Raw genomic sequence first — 18,077 nt, 5'->3', positions numbered from 1 at the left:
TGACTGGTTAGGTTCCACTCCCAGGCATGCGTGGCTGTGCTGAGTGGGGTTTTTCTCGTCATAGTTGAAAGGTTTGCTAGATAAAGATTTGGGGGCAAAATAGGGCATTGTTAATTTGCAGTTGATGCATCAAAACCTGTTCAATAAACTATTATTCTAGCATAGCTTTGAGAGATGTTGCATGCCAGTTGTTCTTGATCAGTTCATTGCTTGGCTGAATTTGTGCAGAGCCAGGATTGTAGTTCTGGACCTTTGGCTTGCTTTTCCTGTGCTCCGTGACATAATAATAATCTACTGTAGTACGGAGAGTGGGATAGTGGCTAACGTGTGGTATAAAAGATTTCCTGTGTCTGATCTTGTAGCAACAAACAAAAAATCAGTCTATTACTAAAAGTACTGTGCACTAAGTGGTGCACAGGGTGGTCCGAATTCTCCATGAGCTGTTATTTCCACAGCTAAGTACAGTACTGCAATCGCAACTTTTATTTCGAAATGCTACGAGCGGAATTGATCAGATTTCGAGAGGTACATGAAATCTTGTCACCATTCAGGGTTGCTCCTTCTTGGAAGAAATTTACTTGGGTAAAGTGTGTAACTATGTGGGCAGTAACTATGCTTTAGTGTCATGAAAAGTGTCATTATTTAAATTACTAAAAGTGAAATTCTGATGTGAAAAATATCTCGATATAGAATTTAAATGAATGAACTAGCTAATATGATAATAAGAATGACTTACAAGCAGTTTAGTGATGAGTTGTGTTTTAATCGTTTATCGGTGGTACGCAGTTTTATGTGATGTGCTTTTTTTGGGAAAGCAATCACATTTAATCACATTATTTTAATCCATACAAAATGTACAATCAGATTTAGACTTAATATTTCTACAGATATTCTCCACATACTCACCACATGTTCACTTTTGGCTTGTATATACACTGCTGCTCTCATGCATCCTGTTTGATAGGCCGTAATGCTTTTCTTTGATCTCTGAAAAGCAATTCTATCAAACCCTGTCACATGTCTACAGCTACAGATGGCAGCTGTAACACTTGTAGAGTCCTGGCTTATTCGGCTCTTTGTGCACTAGATTAATCCTTGCTGTAATGCCTCCTGTCTGTATTCCCATTTGCTCATTCACCTGTCAGTCATTGATGTCACATAACAGTTCTGTACGCTGCTGTTTCTAAAAGCTGAAAACAGCTTAAAATGCTTCTGCAACTTAAACGCTTTAATCTTCTGTTCTTTTTTCTTAATAGTCTTGTTTTCCTCTGGCTTTTTGACTCTCTCTTTTTTATCCTTATTTCTTCATCTGTCTCTCTCCGCGTTTCTGTCTTCTCCTGGGGTTTTGCAGAAGCCTTTGCAAGTTCTGCTCCTGCCGCTGAGGTCTCCGCAGGAGCAGCTGAAGGTGGGGCTGCTGCTACATCCACCCCAGCTGCCAACGCTGGAACTGGTGGGTGACTAACATCTGTCTGTGTGAGAGAGAGTGTGTATGTGTGTCAGCCAGTGGCATACATGAGAAAGCAACAACAACAAAAAACACGCAGTTAAGCAATTCTTTCTTTACATGTTTTCTGCATGAAAACATACAAACAATACAGCAAAGCAAGTTAGCTAAAAACTCAAAACCTCAACAGGAAAGAAGCTGTGAGCTAATTTGTGATGCTAATATTAGCTTAATTAGCTTTAAAGATTTGCTGGCTTCAACAGCTACAGCTATCTAAAATAAAAACCAATTGTTTCAAAGTTGTTGTTTTTTTTATTACACGGAGTAATAAACTCACAGTAGAAAAGGTACAGGTGTAACTATTAAACTATTAAAATAATGCTAGCTTTTGTTTGTGTACGTCGAGTCACGCTATCGTGGCTTTATATTTTCTCCTGTAACTTTTAAAAAATGCGCATATTTATTTAATTGTGTGAGTCAGAGTTTCTCATCAATAATTACTATATTTTACTTACATGCTTTATTTTCCTAGTTAGGAAGGTATTCTTTCGGCTTCTGTGCATTTCCGTAGTTTGAACTCGGAACATGGAGATAACATGGGCACAACAAAGAGTTGTTAAAATGCAGGACTTTAATGGAATATATTGTTTGTTATGTTGTTTTTGTATTTCTTTTATTATGACTGTGAAAGAAGAAAATGTTATAACTTTACAGAGAAAGATGTAGATGCCTGTGGTTGTGAATGTGTAAAGGTTAATGAGGGTTTAAACTCACGTCTTTGTGCAGGTAGTATGGATTCATTCATCATTACTGCTTGGGTATGGAAGGGAAATCTTGTTATTGGCGTTCAAGAGCAAGAATATTCATGCTTGTCTTTTGTCATCACAAGAAAACTTTAGACTTTCTGTTATGGAGAAGACTGCCTGGTTTTATTTGAAGTTCCTAACGTTATGGACTGTGAAAGGATTTAATATCCGCTCCAGTTGTTTGTCATTTTCTCTCCCATCATCACAGATGCTATTTATAGCTGTAACTGTTACGACTGACAGCAGGAGTATGTTGGAGCTCTGCACATTTTCACCTCCTATCATTCCCATCTGATGTTTTCCATTTCTCTGACCTCCTTCTTGTGGTTATTGCGGTACTCCTGTAACATACAGTATTGTGCAAAAATGTTGAAAAATAATGCAGTGAGTAGCTTCATAAGTTCACCCTCAAATCAGTAATTGTTGCGCTTGCACTTTTTCTTTGATGCAGCACCAGTTCTCAAAGGAACACAAGCATCTTGAAGCACTTGCTGCAGTTTTTCTGTGTCAGCCTGTCTCTCACTTTTCACTGTCTTTTTGTGTAAAGACAGACTGACGCATTGATATTGGGATCAGGCCTCTGTGGGGGACCAGATATCTAATGTCTAGAATTGACCTAAGCCTTTGCTCAGTGCCGTATGTCTGCTCTCTTTTGTATCAAAGTCAATGTCTAACATTCCCCTTCTCTCAATGTTTTACATTTCTTTCCTACCCCCAACACCCCCCATTTCTTCCCAAAAGACCCCTTTGCTCCCTCAGATGGTAGCACCAACGCAGCGTCTTCAGGTCTAGACCTTTTCGGCATGATGTCAGTGGAGAGCAATAACCCGGCTAGTTCCTTGGATGCCTGTTTTAGCTCCGGTGTGCCCCAGCCCTCCCCTTCCCATTCCCCTTCACCGCTCTTCACCTCCTCATCCAACACCATCATCACCACTGCAACCATTTCAGCTCCTATTGCCGCCAGCACCACCAGCCCTGGGATTGACCTTTTCAGTGGTAAACATTGGAGATGTGTGTGGTCCGGCATTAGTAATTATCGCATCATACTGAGGCAGGCTGGTGTCTTCTTGACTCTGTGGTTTGAGGCTGTTTGCCATTTGTTTTTGTCATTATTTTTATGAGGGAAAATGTGCACATGTTTGCAGCTTTGCCTCTCCAGTTGAAAGAGTTTGAGCTTTTTAATATTCCTGTCTTGGGTGCGCATGTATTTGTAGATATCGTTGACTCCATGCCAGACACGAGCTTCTCCAAAACAGACCCCGCTCCCAGTGCTGACTTGTTTTCAGCAGGTACCCTTTTGCACTCAATCTGCCATCTTGCGCGTGCTCTTACTCTCATATCCTGTCTTGCTGTCTGTGTTTTTCAGCTTTGTCCTTGGCTTTGATCAGGGAAGTAAAGAAGGAAATGAGATTGCTCTGTTATGGGTCAGCTGAAAGCCACTGAGCTGTCTGAAGCATTTAGTGAATGACACTTACCTCTTTTCTTATTCCGGCATGTACTGCGTGCACTGAAACTGAACTTGATAAAAGCGCACTGTGCATTATAATCTCCGTGTTTCCGTGTGTGTGTGTGTTTAGTGTGTATTTGTGCGTGTTTGGGGTCTAAAAACATAATCTCCACCTTGCCTCCTCCAGCGGATGTGTTCAGCTCCTCTGCCCCCATCCTCTCCTCAGCACCCCCATCCAAAATTGACACAGGAGCCATCATGAATCTGTTTGGTGGTGGGTAACTCACATGACCACCTCCCCTCACTCTGCCTCTCTTGTTCACGCTGAGGAAGCGAAGGACATAAAATGAAACAAGTGATTTTGAAACCATCAGGTTTTCTCCTTTATGATCATAGCTATTGCGATTGTTGCTGTTGTATATTTTGTTCTTGTTATTCATGTGGGTGGATACATTATTGGAGATTCGCACACAGATAGCTGAGATGAGTCAAAGTATTTATCAGCTTCTAATAATGACTCTGGCTCAAGATTTTCTTTCTTTTAAACTAAAAGTGGCTACACTACTTCAGCACAATTATACTTGCTCTCATTTATCCTCTAGAAAAACAGGATTACGAGCACAAATCTAACAACTAAAATTCCTTGCTGTGTATATCTGAGTGTTACATGTGAAAAGGCCATTTTTATAAGCAGTATGCGTGTGTGATGTTTTCATTTTCTGAAATCAAAAATCCTGCGCTCATGCTTTTAAGCCCTCTTTTCTAACTCTAAGCATTTTGTCTGACATTAATAGTGTGAAGCTGAAGGCTGATTGTTCCCCTTCTTTGCCTTAATGCTGCGATGGAAATGGCTCGACCCACTGCGACCCTGTCATGGAATGAATGGTGGACTGTGTTTATGTTTTTTGGTTGACCTGCCAGAGCCCACAGGAGGAGATGCTCCAGCTGCTGCTGCTGCCCCTGCTCCTGTTGCCCCCGGTGCTGAACTGATGTCAGGTAAATCCTCAGATGTGGAAGTGCCAACCTGAATGTGATCAGTGAAGGTTATATCATCATGTTTGTATGAAATAGTTCCCTCTCACTGCATGTATTGTGGTCATGGATGGATTTCATAACAGATATTATGAGCACAGGTCTGGAGGCTCCTGAGCTAAAGCCTCTGTATTAAGATTTGTTTTTGTCGAGTTTAAAGTGGAAATAGACTGATGGTATTGTTTTGTAAAGTCTGTAAGCGTGGAATAAAAGAGAGAACATTAACCAGAGGTCCTCACAGACTGACTGGATGGGGTCATGGTACCAAACAAGCATGCTCATTTATAGAATTCCCCACTCAACAATTATTTCAATGATGGACTCATGCGCTCCAAATATGAGTCTATATTATTAATATATATGCGGTAACAAACTACTCACTCACTCACTCATCAGAACTTCACCTTTCAGACCATGCTCTCAGCAAAGTCAGTGCTGCTCAAGTTCCTTAAGTCCAAAGTCCTCCCCTCTACTCTCCTTCCTCTTTTAAGGACCACCTTTTTTTGCTTTGGCTTGCTAAACATAATTTATAATTTTATGTTTTTTTCTGACACTTGCCAAAAACAAAAACAGTTGCATACTTGACATCAACAGGTTCACATGTATGTTCTGCAAATGACAGACAGCACAAAATGATTTGATTCATAATATTAGTAATAATATATTGTTTGAAGGCAGCACGGTGGCATGGTGGTTAGCACTGTTGCCGCGCAGCAAGAAGGTCCTGAGTTCAATTCCACCATCAGGCCGCAGTCTTTCTGTGTGGAGTTTGCATGTTCTCCCCGTGTTTGCGTGGGTTCCCTCCGGGTACTCCGGCTTCCTCCCACTGTCCAAAGACATGCAGCTTGTGGGGATAGGTTAATTGGATAATCCAAATTGTCACTAGGTGCGAATGAATGTGAGTGCGAATGGTTGTCTGTCCCTGTGTGTTGGCCCTGCGACAGACTGGTGACCTGTCCAGGGTGTACCCTGCCTCTCGCCCTATGACAGCTGGGATAGGCTCCAGCGCCCCCCGCGACCCTGAAAAGGATAAGCGGAAGCGAATGGATGGATATTGTTTGAATACAGTAAGGCTTTGGTTGATGAGTTAACATGACTTAAACATATTTTCGAACTTTTATGTGTTAATAGTTCTGTCGACCTTGCTTCTCCTGCCTTTTGGGTCCTGGATGCCCTGTCCAAAAAAGAATAGGTCGGGGTTTCTGCTTAGCTCAGAGGCCCTAACCTGATAATTCATCCATGGCTACAGCTGTTCATCTTGTAATAACACGCACGATGCCTTGTTGTTGTCCTGCTAATACCATAATATCACTTTACAATATTTTACTAACACTTTCTTTGATAATCTTAAAATCGGTTTGCTTGCCAGACTAGCTGTTTCGTGTCAGTGGATGTATCACTTACTGTTTCTATTAACTTTGGTAATGGTTAATGAAATAGTTTGCTGTCAGCAGCTTCTCTTTGGATTGTATTTATTAACTTTTAACAGCAACATACATCAACATTGTTTGTGCCACACAAAATGGTGCATGTTGCTGCTGGCTTGGTTTTTGCTTCAGTTTCATGATAACAGCATCACATTTTGCTCATGATGACTTATATTCTTGGGAAAATCCTCCAATTTTTCTCACCTTTCAATACTTGATCCCTGCTCATGTCGTTCCTGGTCCTCTCCTTTTGTGCTGCTGGTCTCATATTATATAACTAATGGTCTGCAATACTTCTGCTTTAAGGCTTAACTCTTTCTCTTTTCCTTCCTTTCTATCAACCATACAATAACCTCCTTAGAAAAAAAAAAACACTCTATTGAAACCTCGTTGCATTTTCCCCCCTCTCTCTTTGGCATCTGTGCTTTTTTTTTTTTTTTTTTTACTCTCCTCTCTTTCTCTCTCCCTTGCTCTCTTTCTCCATCTGGCTCTTGGGCTGGCTCATTTCTTGCTTCCTGCCATTTGATTGGGTGAGTCCCCTTGCTCTTTAACACGCTAATTTCCCACAGTGCACTGCATTGCGGTGGTGCAAGGCAAGCTCAGCTGCACTGTCTCCTGAAACACCAGATGCTTGATGGTTATGAGGACTGTGTGAAGTAGCAGTTATTATTCAGTGCTTCTTTAGCATTTAACCCAGCTTCATTCTAGCTTCAGTGCTTCTGCCCTCATGCCAGTTTCTGCAGCAGTCACAAACTCATGGGAAAACTACGTTAACGGTCACATTCTTGACATCATGTTTGATGCTATGCAGAAGCAAGCTCAGGTTTATATCTGTCCCACATATATACGTACTTTTAAACTTCTTTATCTTACTGCAATTGATCATAACAGATGTCTCCTGAGTCATATATTCAATGGTTTTATGTTATATTCTATTTCCCATGATTGAAATTCACTAAGATTTAGTATTTTCCAAAAAGAAACCATATGTCGTATTTTAAATGAACCAACTCTTCCTCAGTAGGTTACATTTCAATGCTCTCTTTTCGCTGTTGTCATGGAGACATCTGTTGGTTGTCATGGTAATATCCCAAGTAATAAGAAGGCCTGCTCCTGAGTTGTAGTAGAGTGTGAGAATTGCTTGTAGTGAAGGATACTAATATCTCCCTCCCCTGTCCATCTTCTCCCTTCCTTGCTGCACCTCCTCCCTGCTGTAGTATTTGATGGCCTAGGGGATGTAATGAAGCCCACAGTGACTCCCCAGGCTGGGGATGTTGACACCTCTATGGCTAACATGGCAAGTAGTAAGTAGAGTTTTAGATTTCTAGATTTCTGGACTATGTAATGCAGTAAATTAACATTTTGAGAAATATGCTTGTTTGTTCTCCAGCAGAGATTCTTAAATTGCAAGATTTGCTTTATTTATTCATTCTAAATAAATTGTGAAAGGCTTGAGAGTCACTTCTTTACATATTAAACAAAAGAGAAAAGCAGTCTTGAGAATGTTAGATGTGCTGGCAGTCACATTTTCTTTTATATTTAACAGAGCCAAACCTATTTATGCTATACATGCCCAAAATGCTAACTAAGTAATTTGAATACTTATCATTTTGTTACAATGTAAAACATTAGGGAATTTGGTCAAATGAATTTTATTTGAGTGGCGTACATTCATTACATTTATTCAATATTCAGTTCAAATCAGTTATATTTCTGTAGGACCAAATCACATCAACAATCGTCTCAAGTTGCTTTATTTTGTATGGTAAAGACTCTATAATATTACAGAAAGCACCAATCATCAGATGACCACCTATGAGCAAGTGCTTGGTGACAGTGGGAAGGAAAAACTCCCTTTTAAAAGGAAGAAACCTCTGATAGCACCAAACTCACGGAGTGGCAGCCATCTGCCATAACTGTTGGGAGTAAAAGAATGGATAGATTAATTTTATATTCAAGCATACTTTTCTTAATGATTAATTATTTGAATAAATAAACCTTTTGATTTTATACATTTCATCTGTGTTTTATTCAAAATTGTTGCTTAAAGTTTATGAGGGCAAAGAGTCATTTTTTGAGTGTGTGACTCCATCTGACACTTAGTTCACAATAAAAAAAAAAAGTAGCTCTAACTTCCCTATAAACCACAAATAAGTTTCTTTACACTTAAAATTATTTATGAAAGTAAATCATTCTTGTGAACTTTAAGAGTGCTTGTGTTAAAGATAAGCCAACTTATTAATCTTTCCACCTCTGTTAAAAGAAAGCAAAGAAACTCATCTACTAAAATGGCAAACATCTGCTTTAACTGACTGTCTTGTAACTTAGAAATCACTGCAGTAAATTACAAGTTACAAATGATGCGACAGATTTTTTTGCAGTACCTTTTTTCTCTCTTTCTTTCCTTCCAAGATCTCACAATGGGAACTCCAGCGGCCCCTCAGGTAGCTCCCCCAAGTTGGGGTGCTCCGATGGTAAATGTTGTCTGTGTCTTAAAGCATGGAGTGGAGCCGCATGCCAGCGACAGATAGGGCAAACCTGTAGCAGCAGTCACAAGTGTCGCCTTCATCACCATATGGAAAAGAAACAGGAAAAAAAACAACTAATAACAAATGCTTATGTTTTGGAGATTTGTCCTCTTTCTTTTCAATATGGCCCAGCTCTCCAGGTTCCAGGTGTACCATAAAACTAGGAAGCAGGGCATAAACTTAATTCAGCCTAATGTGTGTTTCTGGAATATTCACTGGAGAGTGATGGAGGGGGAAGTGATAGTACTGCATTAAGAAGCTGTTGCTTGGAAACAGCTATTAATTTTTGAGTTTTCTTTGAAACCTGATTGAGTTGAGGCAAACCTGGACATTGCAGTTGGTTTGACGCTTCCATCTGAAGGCTACATGAAACAAGCTTCACTGCTCTCTGAACCTCTGTTCATATGCAAATAGACAACAAAAACTGAAGATGAAGTTGGGCTTTCTGTTGTGGCGTGTCCTCGTTTCTTGTGTGCCAGCTTGTTTTGTCCAGCATTTGGTGTGTCTGTCCTTTTTCTTTTACCTTAAATTTTTGTTTTCTGTGTTCATTTTGCCATATTTTCATCTGAAATGTAGTATAGTAACATCCCACCTCCTCCTCTCCATCCCCTCTCGTCCACACCTTTAGACCATACCCATGGGTGTCAGTCCTTTTATGGGGATTCACCCTAGCTTCACCATGGTAAGACCTCCAGTCCAGTCTAGTAATGCCCAGGCAGGCCATTACTGGATAACTAATGGACAATCACCCCCCTTGGGTGGCCCTCACACACCCATAAAATAACAGACATCTAGTTTTATTGACTCTTTTCCATTCCATCAGGCCGGAGCACCAGTTGCTGGGGCTCCCATGATGCCAATGGCGAGACCAGGCTTCCCAGCCGCTGGGGGGACCCCAGGAGCACCGGTAACACACTTGATTTTTTTTTTTTACAATGGAAAATATTATTATTTGCACAGGTTACAATGACAAAAGAAAGAATATGAGTGCTAAAATAAGGTGTTTTACAGATGTCTCCTGGAATGGCCCAGAGCCCCAGGAAGCCTCCACCACCCAGGAACGCTCTGGATGACCTCAATATTAAGGACTTCATGTAGACTGACTGATCCAGAAACCCCCAAGGTACACATCTTTACTGATAGTATGCTGAAACTGCAGATTCCTCTCATTACGGATAACATTCATATAGTTTTTCTCTGTAGAACAGGCTGGGGTTTCAGCATAACAGTGATCTACAGCACTTCTACCATCAGTTATTCTGCTTAAGATGTAGACATGCTCGTTGCTTGTTGTAAACCTGTTGTGCAATTGCTAAACTAAAATAACTCATATGTCATGAAATGGCAAAGCATAAGGAGCCTTAAACAATAACCACATGCAAGTTCAAATTGATGCTAGAAAAGTGGTTCCCAGACCTGAAGATAAAATTAAGGGTGGTTTTTCTGAGGGTTTTTTTTTTTTTTTGCAAACAGACAGAAGTCACTGGCAAATATCAAGATCTTTTCTGAAAGTAGACTTCACAAATTTTAAGTGATCAGCATTTACAAAAAAAAAATGTGCTAAAAGCTGCTTTGGATTGGGATCCACAACAGTACCGATAAGGTAAAGAAACCAAATATGTGACGTTAGGGTTAGGGAAAACATCTTGTCACAGTAAATCAGATATCACATGCCAGTTTCAGGCCGTTTAACAATAGTGTTAATAATGCAATATGTTGTGTCTGCTAAGCTAAGACAAGACCATGTTCTTTCTCTCTGTAGGTTTGTCATCGTGTCTGGAGCTCTGTGGATGTGGATGTCTGCACCCCCCCCCCCCCTTTTTTTCTCAGCCCCTTCAGCCAGCCATCAACTCTTCGATCTTTGCCCCCCCCCCCTACCAGCCACGACCCCTGAAAGCAACCTGCCCTCTTTATCTAATGTTGTAGCACAACTGTGAATGTGAACCCTAGATACAGAAAAAGAGAATTCCGTTTATGTGTGTGTGGGTGTGTGTGTTATTCAGTGTTAACATTTACTTAATATACTACAGAAAAATTAACAAAAAAAATCAGTAAATGTGTATTTAGATTCATTCTGGATTTTGGCGTATCAGCTGACTTGGAATGGTGGATATATGTTGGTTTCTTTGCGCATCTCCCAGACGAGGACTGTGTTGTTCAATGTGAACTGTGTTCGGTGTAACTTCACTGGCCAACTCCCACTCCTCTATCCCTGTTGTTCAGACTAATACTGTTTATTGTCATTAAAGACTTGGTTGTACCCATATATATCTGATGGCCATCCATCCTACCTGTCTACTTCAAGTTTTTTTGGACGAAAGCTCCTTATCAAAATGTACTTAAACACCACTTGCACTGCAAATCTGGGCTTATCACTAAAGACATTAAAAAACAGTGTTTCGTTTCATTTTCACATTATCTTTTTTTAGGGATTGTATGAAACATGCAAAAATTGACATATGCATTTTAGACTATTTTAAATGACAGATTATACATATTTTCTTTATTTTAAGTGAAAAAGTGTATCATATATTTTTAGTTACATTAAATTATATGGTTGGATAAAAATGCAAGTAGACTAAAAAGTTTCCCACTTTGTACATACCTCTGAAGCTGTAACAAATATTGAGTGGAAATGTTGCTCAGAGTGTGTGCTGTGTCGCCCTTTGCTGGTGTGGAGTGGTACTGCATGATGACGTGAAACAGGTGAATCTGGGAGGCACTTTGAAAGAGCTCCATTCCTTGTTTTGTCTCTACGTACGATGAGTCCAAGTTAACGTGGAAACAAAGACACGAGGGAGTGTTTGTGATTGGCCTCAGTTGTTTTTGGGCGATTTGTGATAGAGCAGCGGTTGGTACATTTGTTCATGTGCTGCTTAAGGATAACGGGCTCACTGTAAAGCACTCGAGTATACGCTGGATGTTCTGTGTATTATTTCAAAAAGTGACTGTATCTTAATCCATTGTGGCATTAACAAAGTGTTGAAGGAAAAATAAAAATGGCACCTAAAAACAAGAAGAATGTGGATGAATATCAAAAATGAAGGATTCCTTTCTTTTGTTTTTTTGTTACATGGATGGCATCACACCCCCTCCCTCAACCCCACCTGCATGTGAGTCCAAATGAGATGCAATAAAAGACACATCTGTTGATCTCAGTGACCTCAGCTCATCACTTATGCCTGCTTTGGTTTCTATCAGCACTATTTATATTTAACAACAAAAAAAGTGTTTGTGACATGAACACTACCCAAAATAATGAAAAAGGAAACTGAAAAAAATAAAAGGTGGATATTCACAATTAACAATTGAAGCACATATTGTTAGAAAGAGGGGATTCACGAGTTTCATGGTAGCTGGTAGGTAGCAGTGGCCTTGAAAATCTAAATGCAAAATTGCACAACAACAACAACAGAGGCTGTAGTGACTCTAGTCATGCTTGCAAAAGCAAATGTAAGTTGCTATTATTAGATTCATATAATGAATCTAATATGATTGTTAGCTATCTGTTGCAGGGGGACATATTGAGCACTTGTGAACATTGCATGTTTTGCATATGTATACATTCCAAAAAAAATAAAAAATTCCTTCTCACCCATCTGGGGTACTGCCTGGTGTGGTAGACCCCAGCCTCTATGGATCTTGTACTTAGAGCTTGTTCCTGTGCTGCCATGATTAGAGCCTCATTGCTGTCTTTCACTTGATCTTTGTCCAGCCACTAGTAGGATTTCTGGATGTGAGCCACTTCCTCTATATGCTGGTACATACTGTGCAGGGTAACACACCTTATTTACTGCAGCGCTAGGGGCAGCTGTTTCACGGTGACTGCAATGAGCATCCAGCGTTACCTTCAGGTGGTGCACTTTGAGAGGAGGTTACATGAAGTTGAAGCATGGCAGCTGTTGGTTCCACTGTGGCTGTGACTGTGTCAATGATCCTGTCCATCCCTGCTTTAGTGGTTCAAAACCTGGACGACGATCAGCACTGGATACGCTGCAAAGCTCACTACTCCTCTGAGGGCCAGAGGATTGCGACGGTGTTCACAGGATTCCTGGTAGGATTTGTGGCATTTTTTGTCATAGCTTTTTCATACATCAGTCTCTACAGAAAAGTGAATCGGGCAGCCTTTTTCAACAATCCACAGACCACCATACTGATTATCAGCATTGTTGTGACTGTTTTTGTTCTACGTGTGCCATATCGTGCCATGAATATTGTGGAGATAGCAGCTGTTTCCCTACATAACAATCCCGTGATGAAGTTTTGTGAGGACACCTGGAATGCTTTTGCCTCTGTAACATTTGTAAACAGTGCCGCGAATCTGCTCCTGTATGCCTTTACTTATAACCCTCTCGAGGCAGGCGTTGCCGATTTGCAACAGTTGAAAACTAACAACCTGATTACCCCACATACATATTTTATGAGTTTTTTTTACTCAGAAGTACCACTGCAGGACTTGGTTGTGCATTAGCAACAAAAAGTTTAATTTGAGCCTGAGAGGGTTAATCGTTTTTTCACTCTTTGCCAAAAAATGCTAAATGTGTAATGGAAAATATCTGAATTCCCCCAAATTGGACTAAGGCAGGGGTCAGCAACCTGGGAGCTGCAAATACGTTTTGACATCTAAAATGAAGATAACACTTAAAAAAAACAAAAAAACTTTATGCTTTGTATAAACAAAAAAAAAACCAGAAAAAAAAAGAAACACACCGAATTGAAGGTCTCATTTACATGAGTTAAAAAGCTGAACTTAAATTATCCATTGTCACAGGCTGGGTCTCTGACCCAGTATTTTGTGTTTTATTTTGTAATTTTTGAAGTTTTCATGTTAGTTTGGTTATAAGTTTGTGTGTTGTTCTTCTTTAGGGGTTAGTGGAGGTTTAGGTTAGTGATTTTTTATCATCTGTCTCGTTGGTTTCTGTGTTTGGTTCCTTGTCTGTCATGTGTGTTAAGCTTGTGTTGTCATGTCTAAGTCTGCATGTTTCCTGTTTTATTTTCAAAAGGGTCTTCTGTTCTGTGTTCATGTGGTTAGTTTTACTCTTTCCTGTGCATCATTATGTTTATCCTAGTCAGCTGTTTCCTCGTGTGTCTCCACTTCCCCTGATCGCCTCATGTGTGTATTTAAGTCCTCTGTTTTCTGAATGTCATTGTCAGGTCGTCTGTTATCCCCACCATTGCCGTAGTCATTGCCATTGTTATAGTCTTAGTCATAGAGCTTCATAGTGTTTGTTTCTTGGTGTTTTTTTAGTTTGCTTAGGGTTCCATGTTTAACTCCTGCCATCATCCAAATAAAGGATCGCTTTTGTTTAAACCTGCAACTCCTCGTCCACATCTGCTTTTGGGGCCTGTCTCAAAAAACACACCGGTGCACCCCGTCGTGACATCAATGGAGCCAATGAGAACCCAGTGAGAATCGATAAGTAATCAGCTCAATAAGTGATATTGATAATGGTATCGCTAAATTCCTATTAATTCCCATCTCACTGATGCAGTAATTTGCAACAGGTGCTATAGTGTCGGACAGACTCCATACTACATCTGTAATGAGGAAAAGCCTGATTTTTCAAGGACATATGAGATGTATGAGTGCACATGTGTCTAATAAACTGGCACCTCTTTTTGTTTTCCGGCACTAACAATTTCTGTCTTTTATTCTTCTTCTTCTGTGAAATAAGCTTATTAGCCCAAACAAACAATGCTCCAGCACAGAAGTTAACTCCCTGAGAACTTCATTTATGTTAAAGCAATTCTTCAAATCTTCCACTCCGGTCCATCTCAGCATCCTCGTCTTTTCCGCTATGCTCTGTCCAGCTTTCACATTTGGAACTGACAACAGCAATGATGTGTTTGGTTAACCCGGACATTCAGGGGGTCTGCATGTGAATGCAAAAATCCATCATTTATGTGGGTATTTTGGCACTCCACAGGTAGTGTGCTGATGTTAGCTTATCCTTTGGAGTTATGGACTCCAAAGCAGCCTGTAGAGAGGTGCACCGCAGTTGAGAATGGATCGTTTTTGATAAAGCAGGATTCTGAGATAAGATATTGTGGTGAACTCCTGCAGAGTGTGCCGGGGTTGTTCCTGTGGATGTCTCATTGATTCCTTGGAAACCTGCTTATCGTCCTGACTTGTTCCATCATTTGAGCTCAAAGTGGGGGGAAAAAATGCAAGGGCAGGCTGTATGCAGGTACTCATCTACATCCCAATCTGGTATATAACAACTTTAATTATGGGGTTATCTGCTGCTTTTGCAGTTAAACTGTAAACTTCAAATTCATGTTAATTGGCCTTTTTAAGTGTGTCCTGTCATGAGCATGTTATTACCAGAGCCAGAGCAGATCTAACCTGTTTTGTTTTTTAACCCTTGTTGCTTTATTTTACAGCCAGCCTTACTGCTACATGCAACAACGGTTAATTCATTCCACAAGCTCGTCATGATCCACACCTAATTTAAATGGCAAATGTTTGCATTAGCATAACTGTTTCTCTGTTATTAGTTCCTCTTTGATTCATCAAAGGAGAACAGCTTGCTCACCATATCATCATGACTTGTTCAGTGCATGACAGTCAGCAAGCCTGAAACATACCACAACTCGGCTCCACCATGGTTACTTATAACGACAACTCCTCTGCTGGAAATTCATCTGGAACCTCTTTGGACTCCAGAAGTCTGATTCCTGCAACAGTGCTGTCCATCTGCTTCCTGCTGGGATTCCTTGGAAACATCGCTGTGATGATTCTCAAGCCAAACTGGGAGAACATGTCCAGTCTGAGCCAGAGTTTGATGCTGAACCTGGCTGTGTCAGACCTGCTCTGCATGCTTACCATTCCACTGTGGACATACTCTGTTCTCAATAGTTGGACCTTCGGGGTTGAGGCCTGCAAGTTGGTAACATACCTTGGCTACTGCAGTGTTTATGGTAGCCTACTGACTGTGACTGCAATGAGCATCCAGCGTTACCTTCAGGTGGTGCACTTTGAGAGGAGGTTACATGAAGTTGAAGCATGGCAGCTGTTGGTTCCACTGTGGCTGGTTTCAACGATCCTGTCCATCCCTGCTTTAGTGGTTCAAAAGCTGCACAGAGATCAGCACTGGATACGCTGCAAAGCTCACTACTCCTCTGAGGGCCAGAGGATTGCGACGGTGTTCACAAGATTCCTGATAGGATTTGTGGCATTTTTTGTCATAGCTTTTTCATACATCAGTCTCTACAGAAAAGTGAATCGGGCAGCCTTTTTCAACAATCCACAGACCACCAGACTGATTATCAGCATTGTTGTGACTGTTTTTGTTCTACGTGTGCCATATCGTGCCATGAATATTGTGGAGATAGCAGCTGTTTCCCTACATAACAAGCCCGTGATGAAGTTTTGTGAGGACACCTGGAATGCGTTTGCCTCTGTAACATTTGTAAACGGTGCCGTGAATCCGCTCATGTATGCCTTTACTTCTAATCATTTGTTCACTCTTTGCCAAAAAAGTGCTAAATATTTAATGGAGAAGTTCAGAATTCTCCAAAAGCTGCCTGAGTTATCAGATATCACTGCAGAAACTGCTCAGTGATGAAGGTGCTGTGGTACTCTGTGTTTGTCACAGCAAACTGTAGGTATTTGGTGGTTTTATGATGACATCTTTTCTCACATCAGCTGTGTGCTGATTACAGCTGGTCCTCACCCAGAGCTGCAAAACATGTTTGTATAGAATGCAATGTTTGTTGACATGGAATCAGGTAAACATTCAAAACAAAGCACCTAGTATTAAGTGATATACGTATAATTTTACCATAAATTATAGTATAATCTCCATAGTCTTTAATCTTGTTTAAATCATCATTATAATCATCTTTAACTGTTATCATCCCCTATTGCTGTCATGGTCCTGGGTCATTTTGACCCAGCGTTTTGTGTTTCCTTTATTCAGCCCTACCTGTGTCTGTCCTTGGTGCTCTGTTCATGTCCCCGTGTTGTGTTGTAAATCAGTCTGTGTGTTCCCTGCTTTACTTTGAAGGCTCGTGTTCTGGATTTCCTGTTTTTATTTTGAAGGTCTGAGTCTGTTGTCACTGTGTTCAGCTTGTATCCTCCAGTTGTCTTTGTGTATTAGGATCAGCTGTTCTTCCCTCCTGTGTGTGATTACCTGATTACCTTGTGTGTGTGTATATAGTGGGTGTCGGTCTGTGCTCGTGGTCGGCTCGTCTGTGTTTCATGGTGTCCTGTTCCTTGTCTGCGTCTCTCTGCCTCCCACCCCGTTCGTATGATCTCCGGTTTGTTATTTAGCTCACCCAGTTTAGGTTTATGTTCTGTCCTGCCCTCAGTTCTGTTATTTGTGCACTGTAAATAAAACCCTCACTCATATCATCATATCGGCTGTCTGCATTTTGGGTCCTCCTTTTCCTCCACACCACACGGCTCACCCCGCCAGCCGTGACAATTGCATGCCATACTTCAGACATCAAATGCATACAAGTAGATCTTAAAATGTCCAAAACCAAATCAATTAGCTTTGCAGAATAAACCTAGCCAACCACCGACCCTGACAATGCTGAAAGCAGCCTGTCCAAAAATCACGAGTTAACAAAGAAGGAATAAGTAGTATATTCCATAATACTAATCCTAATACTAATGATGATAATATAGTTTATAGTTATAATTCACAAAGAAAATGTAAGTTAAAAGATGTTTAGTTATCTTTTCTTTCTTCACTTCTTTTTTACATTTACATATTATTACGTTTATTAGTCTTTACAAATGCGCCATATTGTAGTGGTTACACAATTGCCCAGAAAAAGATCCTGCGAGAAGGCGCAATGCTCTTCTGTTGAGTTCCCCCATCTCATTAGGTATATTATCTCCAGCTGTGCACCTGTTATCGTATCCCCTCATTCTCATGTATTCATGTAATTTTTTATTATTATTATTAATTTTTTTACGGGGGGGTCCTTGCTGATTTCCCCGTGTTCTGGAATTTTTTTTACTAATCAGCATAAATGATTGCTTTGAGTTTACTCCAGCCTCCTGTGTTTTTTCATCTGGGTCAACAATAAGCAGCTTCCAAGCAAAAACAAAACCAATAATAACAAAAAAAACACATTCCAACTTATCTATTTTCTCCTTCCTGTATAAAAGATAAAATCTTTTATTAAATAAAGATGTATTGTGTTGTTTAGAGAGAGATCTGACAAGGGTTTATCTCGTGCTTTTGCAGTTCAAAATGTCAGTTGACAGGAATATAAATGTATCATTTGTGAACATATTTAGAGGAATATTTTCGTTTTTTGTTATTTATAATTGAATGCTGCTTCATATAAGTAAATAAATAACACACACACACACACACACTTGTTTTTATATCTTAGTGAGGACATCTAACAATCAAAAATGAATACCTAACCCTA

General features: G+C 40.3%; 2 protein-coding genes and 1 pseudogene across 7 annotated transcripts in view; all 3 read left to right on the top strand.

Annotated features, from left to right (window-relative positions):
• Nucleotides 1-11,837, top strand: part of LOC102790294 (clathrin coat assembly protein AP180-like) — a 31,386-nt gene extending 19,549 nt beyond the window's left edge. For 2 of the 6 annotated variants that reach the window (XM_087851840.1, XM_087851844.1), the window contains 7 exons: nucleotides 1,352-1,450; nucleotides 4,619-4,693; nucleotides 7,374-7,460; nucleotides 8,569-8,630; nucleotides 9,508-9,591; nucleotides 9,696-9,807; nucleotides 10,447-11,837. In XM_087851840.1, the coding sequence (XP_087707966.1) occupies nucleotides 1,352-1,450; nucleotides 4,619-4,693; nucleotides 7,374-7,460; nucleotides 8,569-8,630; nucleotides 9,508-9,591; nucleotides 9,696-9,782 (494 nt within the window). In that variant the 3' untranslated portion in view covers nucleotides 9,783-9,807; nucleotides 10,447-11,837. Of the gene's footprint in view, nucleotides 1-1,351; nucleotides 1,451-2,991; nucleotides 3,247-3,464; nucleotides 3,540-3,884; nucleotides 3,972-4,618; nucleotides 4,694-7,373; nucleotides 7,461-8,568; nucleotides 8,631-9,507; nucleotides 9,592-9,695; nucleotides 9,808-10,446 lie in introns of all 6 variants that reach the window. The other 4 variants (XM_006797227.3, XM_087851841.1, XM_087851842.1 and 1 more) reach the window with 4 other exon arrangements.
• On the top strand, nucleotides 11,320-13,568 carry LOC148098388 (C-C chemokine receptor type 8-like; annotated as a pseudogene).
• Nucleotides 13,569-15,289: 1,721 nt separating this feature from the next.
• LOC118454670 (C-C chemokine receptor type 7-like) lies at nucleotides 15,290-16,173 on the top strand. Its single transcript, XM_087852246.1, has 2 exons — nucleotides 15,290-16,089; nucleotides 16,140-16,173. Exons 1-2 carry the CDS (start codon nucleotides 15,290-15,292, stop codon nucleotides 16,171-16,173), a joined length of 834 nt encoding a protein of 277 aa, XP_087708372.1.
• The last annotated feature ends 1,904 nt before the right edge of the window (nucleotides 16,174-18,077 follow it).

This window comes from Neolamprologus brichardi, chromosome 15 (genome assembly GCF_056152115.1).
Source record: "Neolamprologus brichardi isolate AB-2024 chromosome 15, ASM5615211v1, whole genome shotgun sequence".
Classification (NCBI taxonomy): Eukaryota; Metazoa; Chordata; class Actinopteri; order Cichliformes; family Cichlidae; genus Neolamprologus; species Neolamprologus brichardi.
This window is presented reverse-complemented; position numbering and strand designations above follow the sequence as displayed.

Bases quoted from the DNA above. Each gene is read 5' to 3' on its own strand.
- LOC118454670 (XM_087852246.1), top strand. From the start codon at position 15,290: ATGGTTACTTATAACGACAACTCCTCTGCTGGAAATTCATCTGGAACC. The intron at 16,090-16,139 runs AACATTTGTAAA...CCTTTACTTCTA, and splicing joins TGGAATGCGTTTGCCTCTGT to ATCATTTGTTCACTCTTTGC.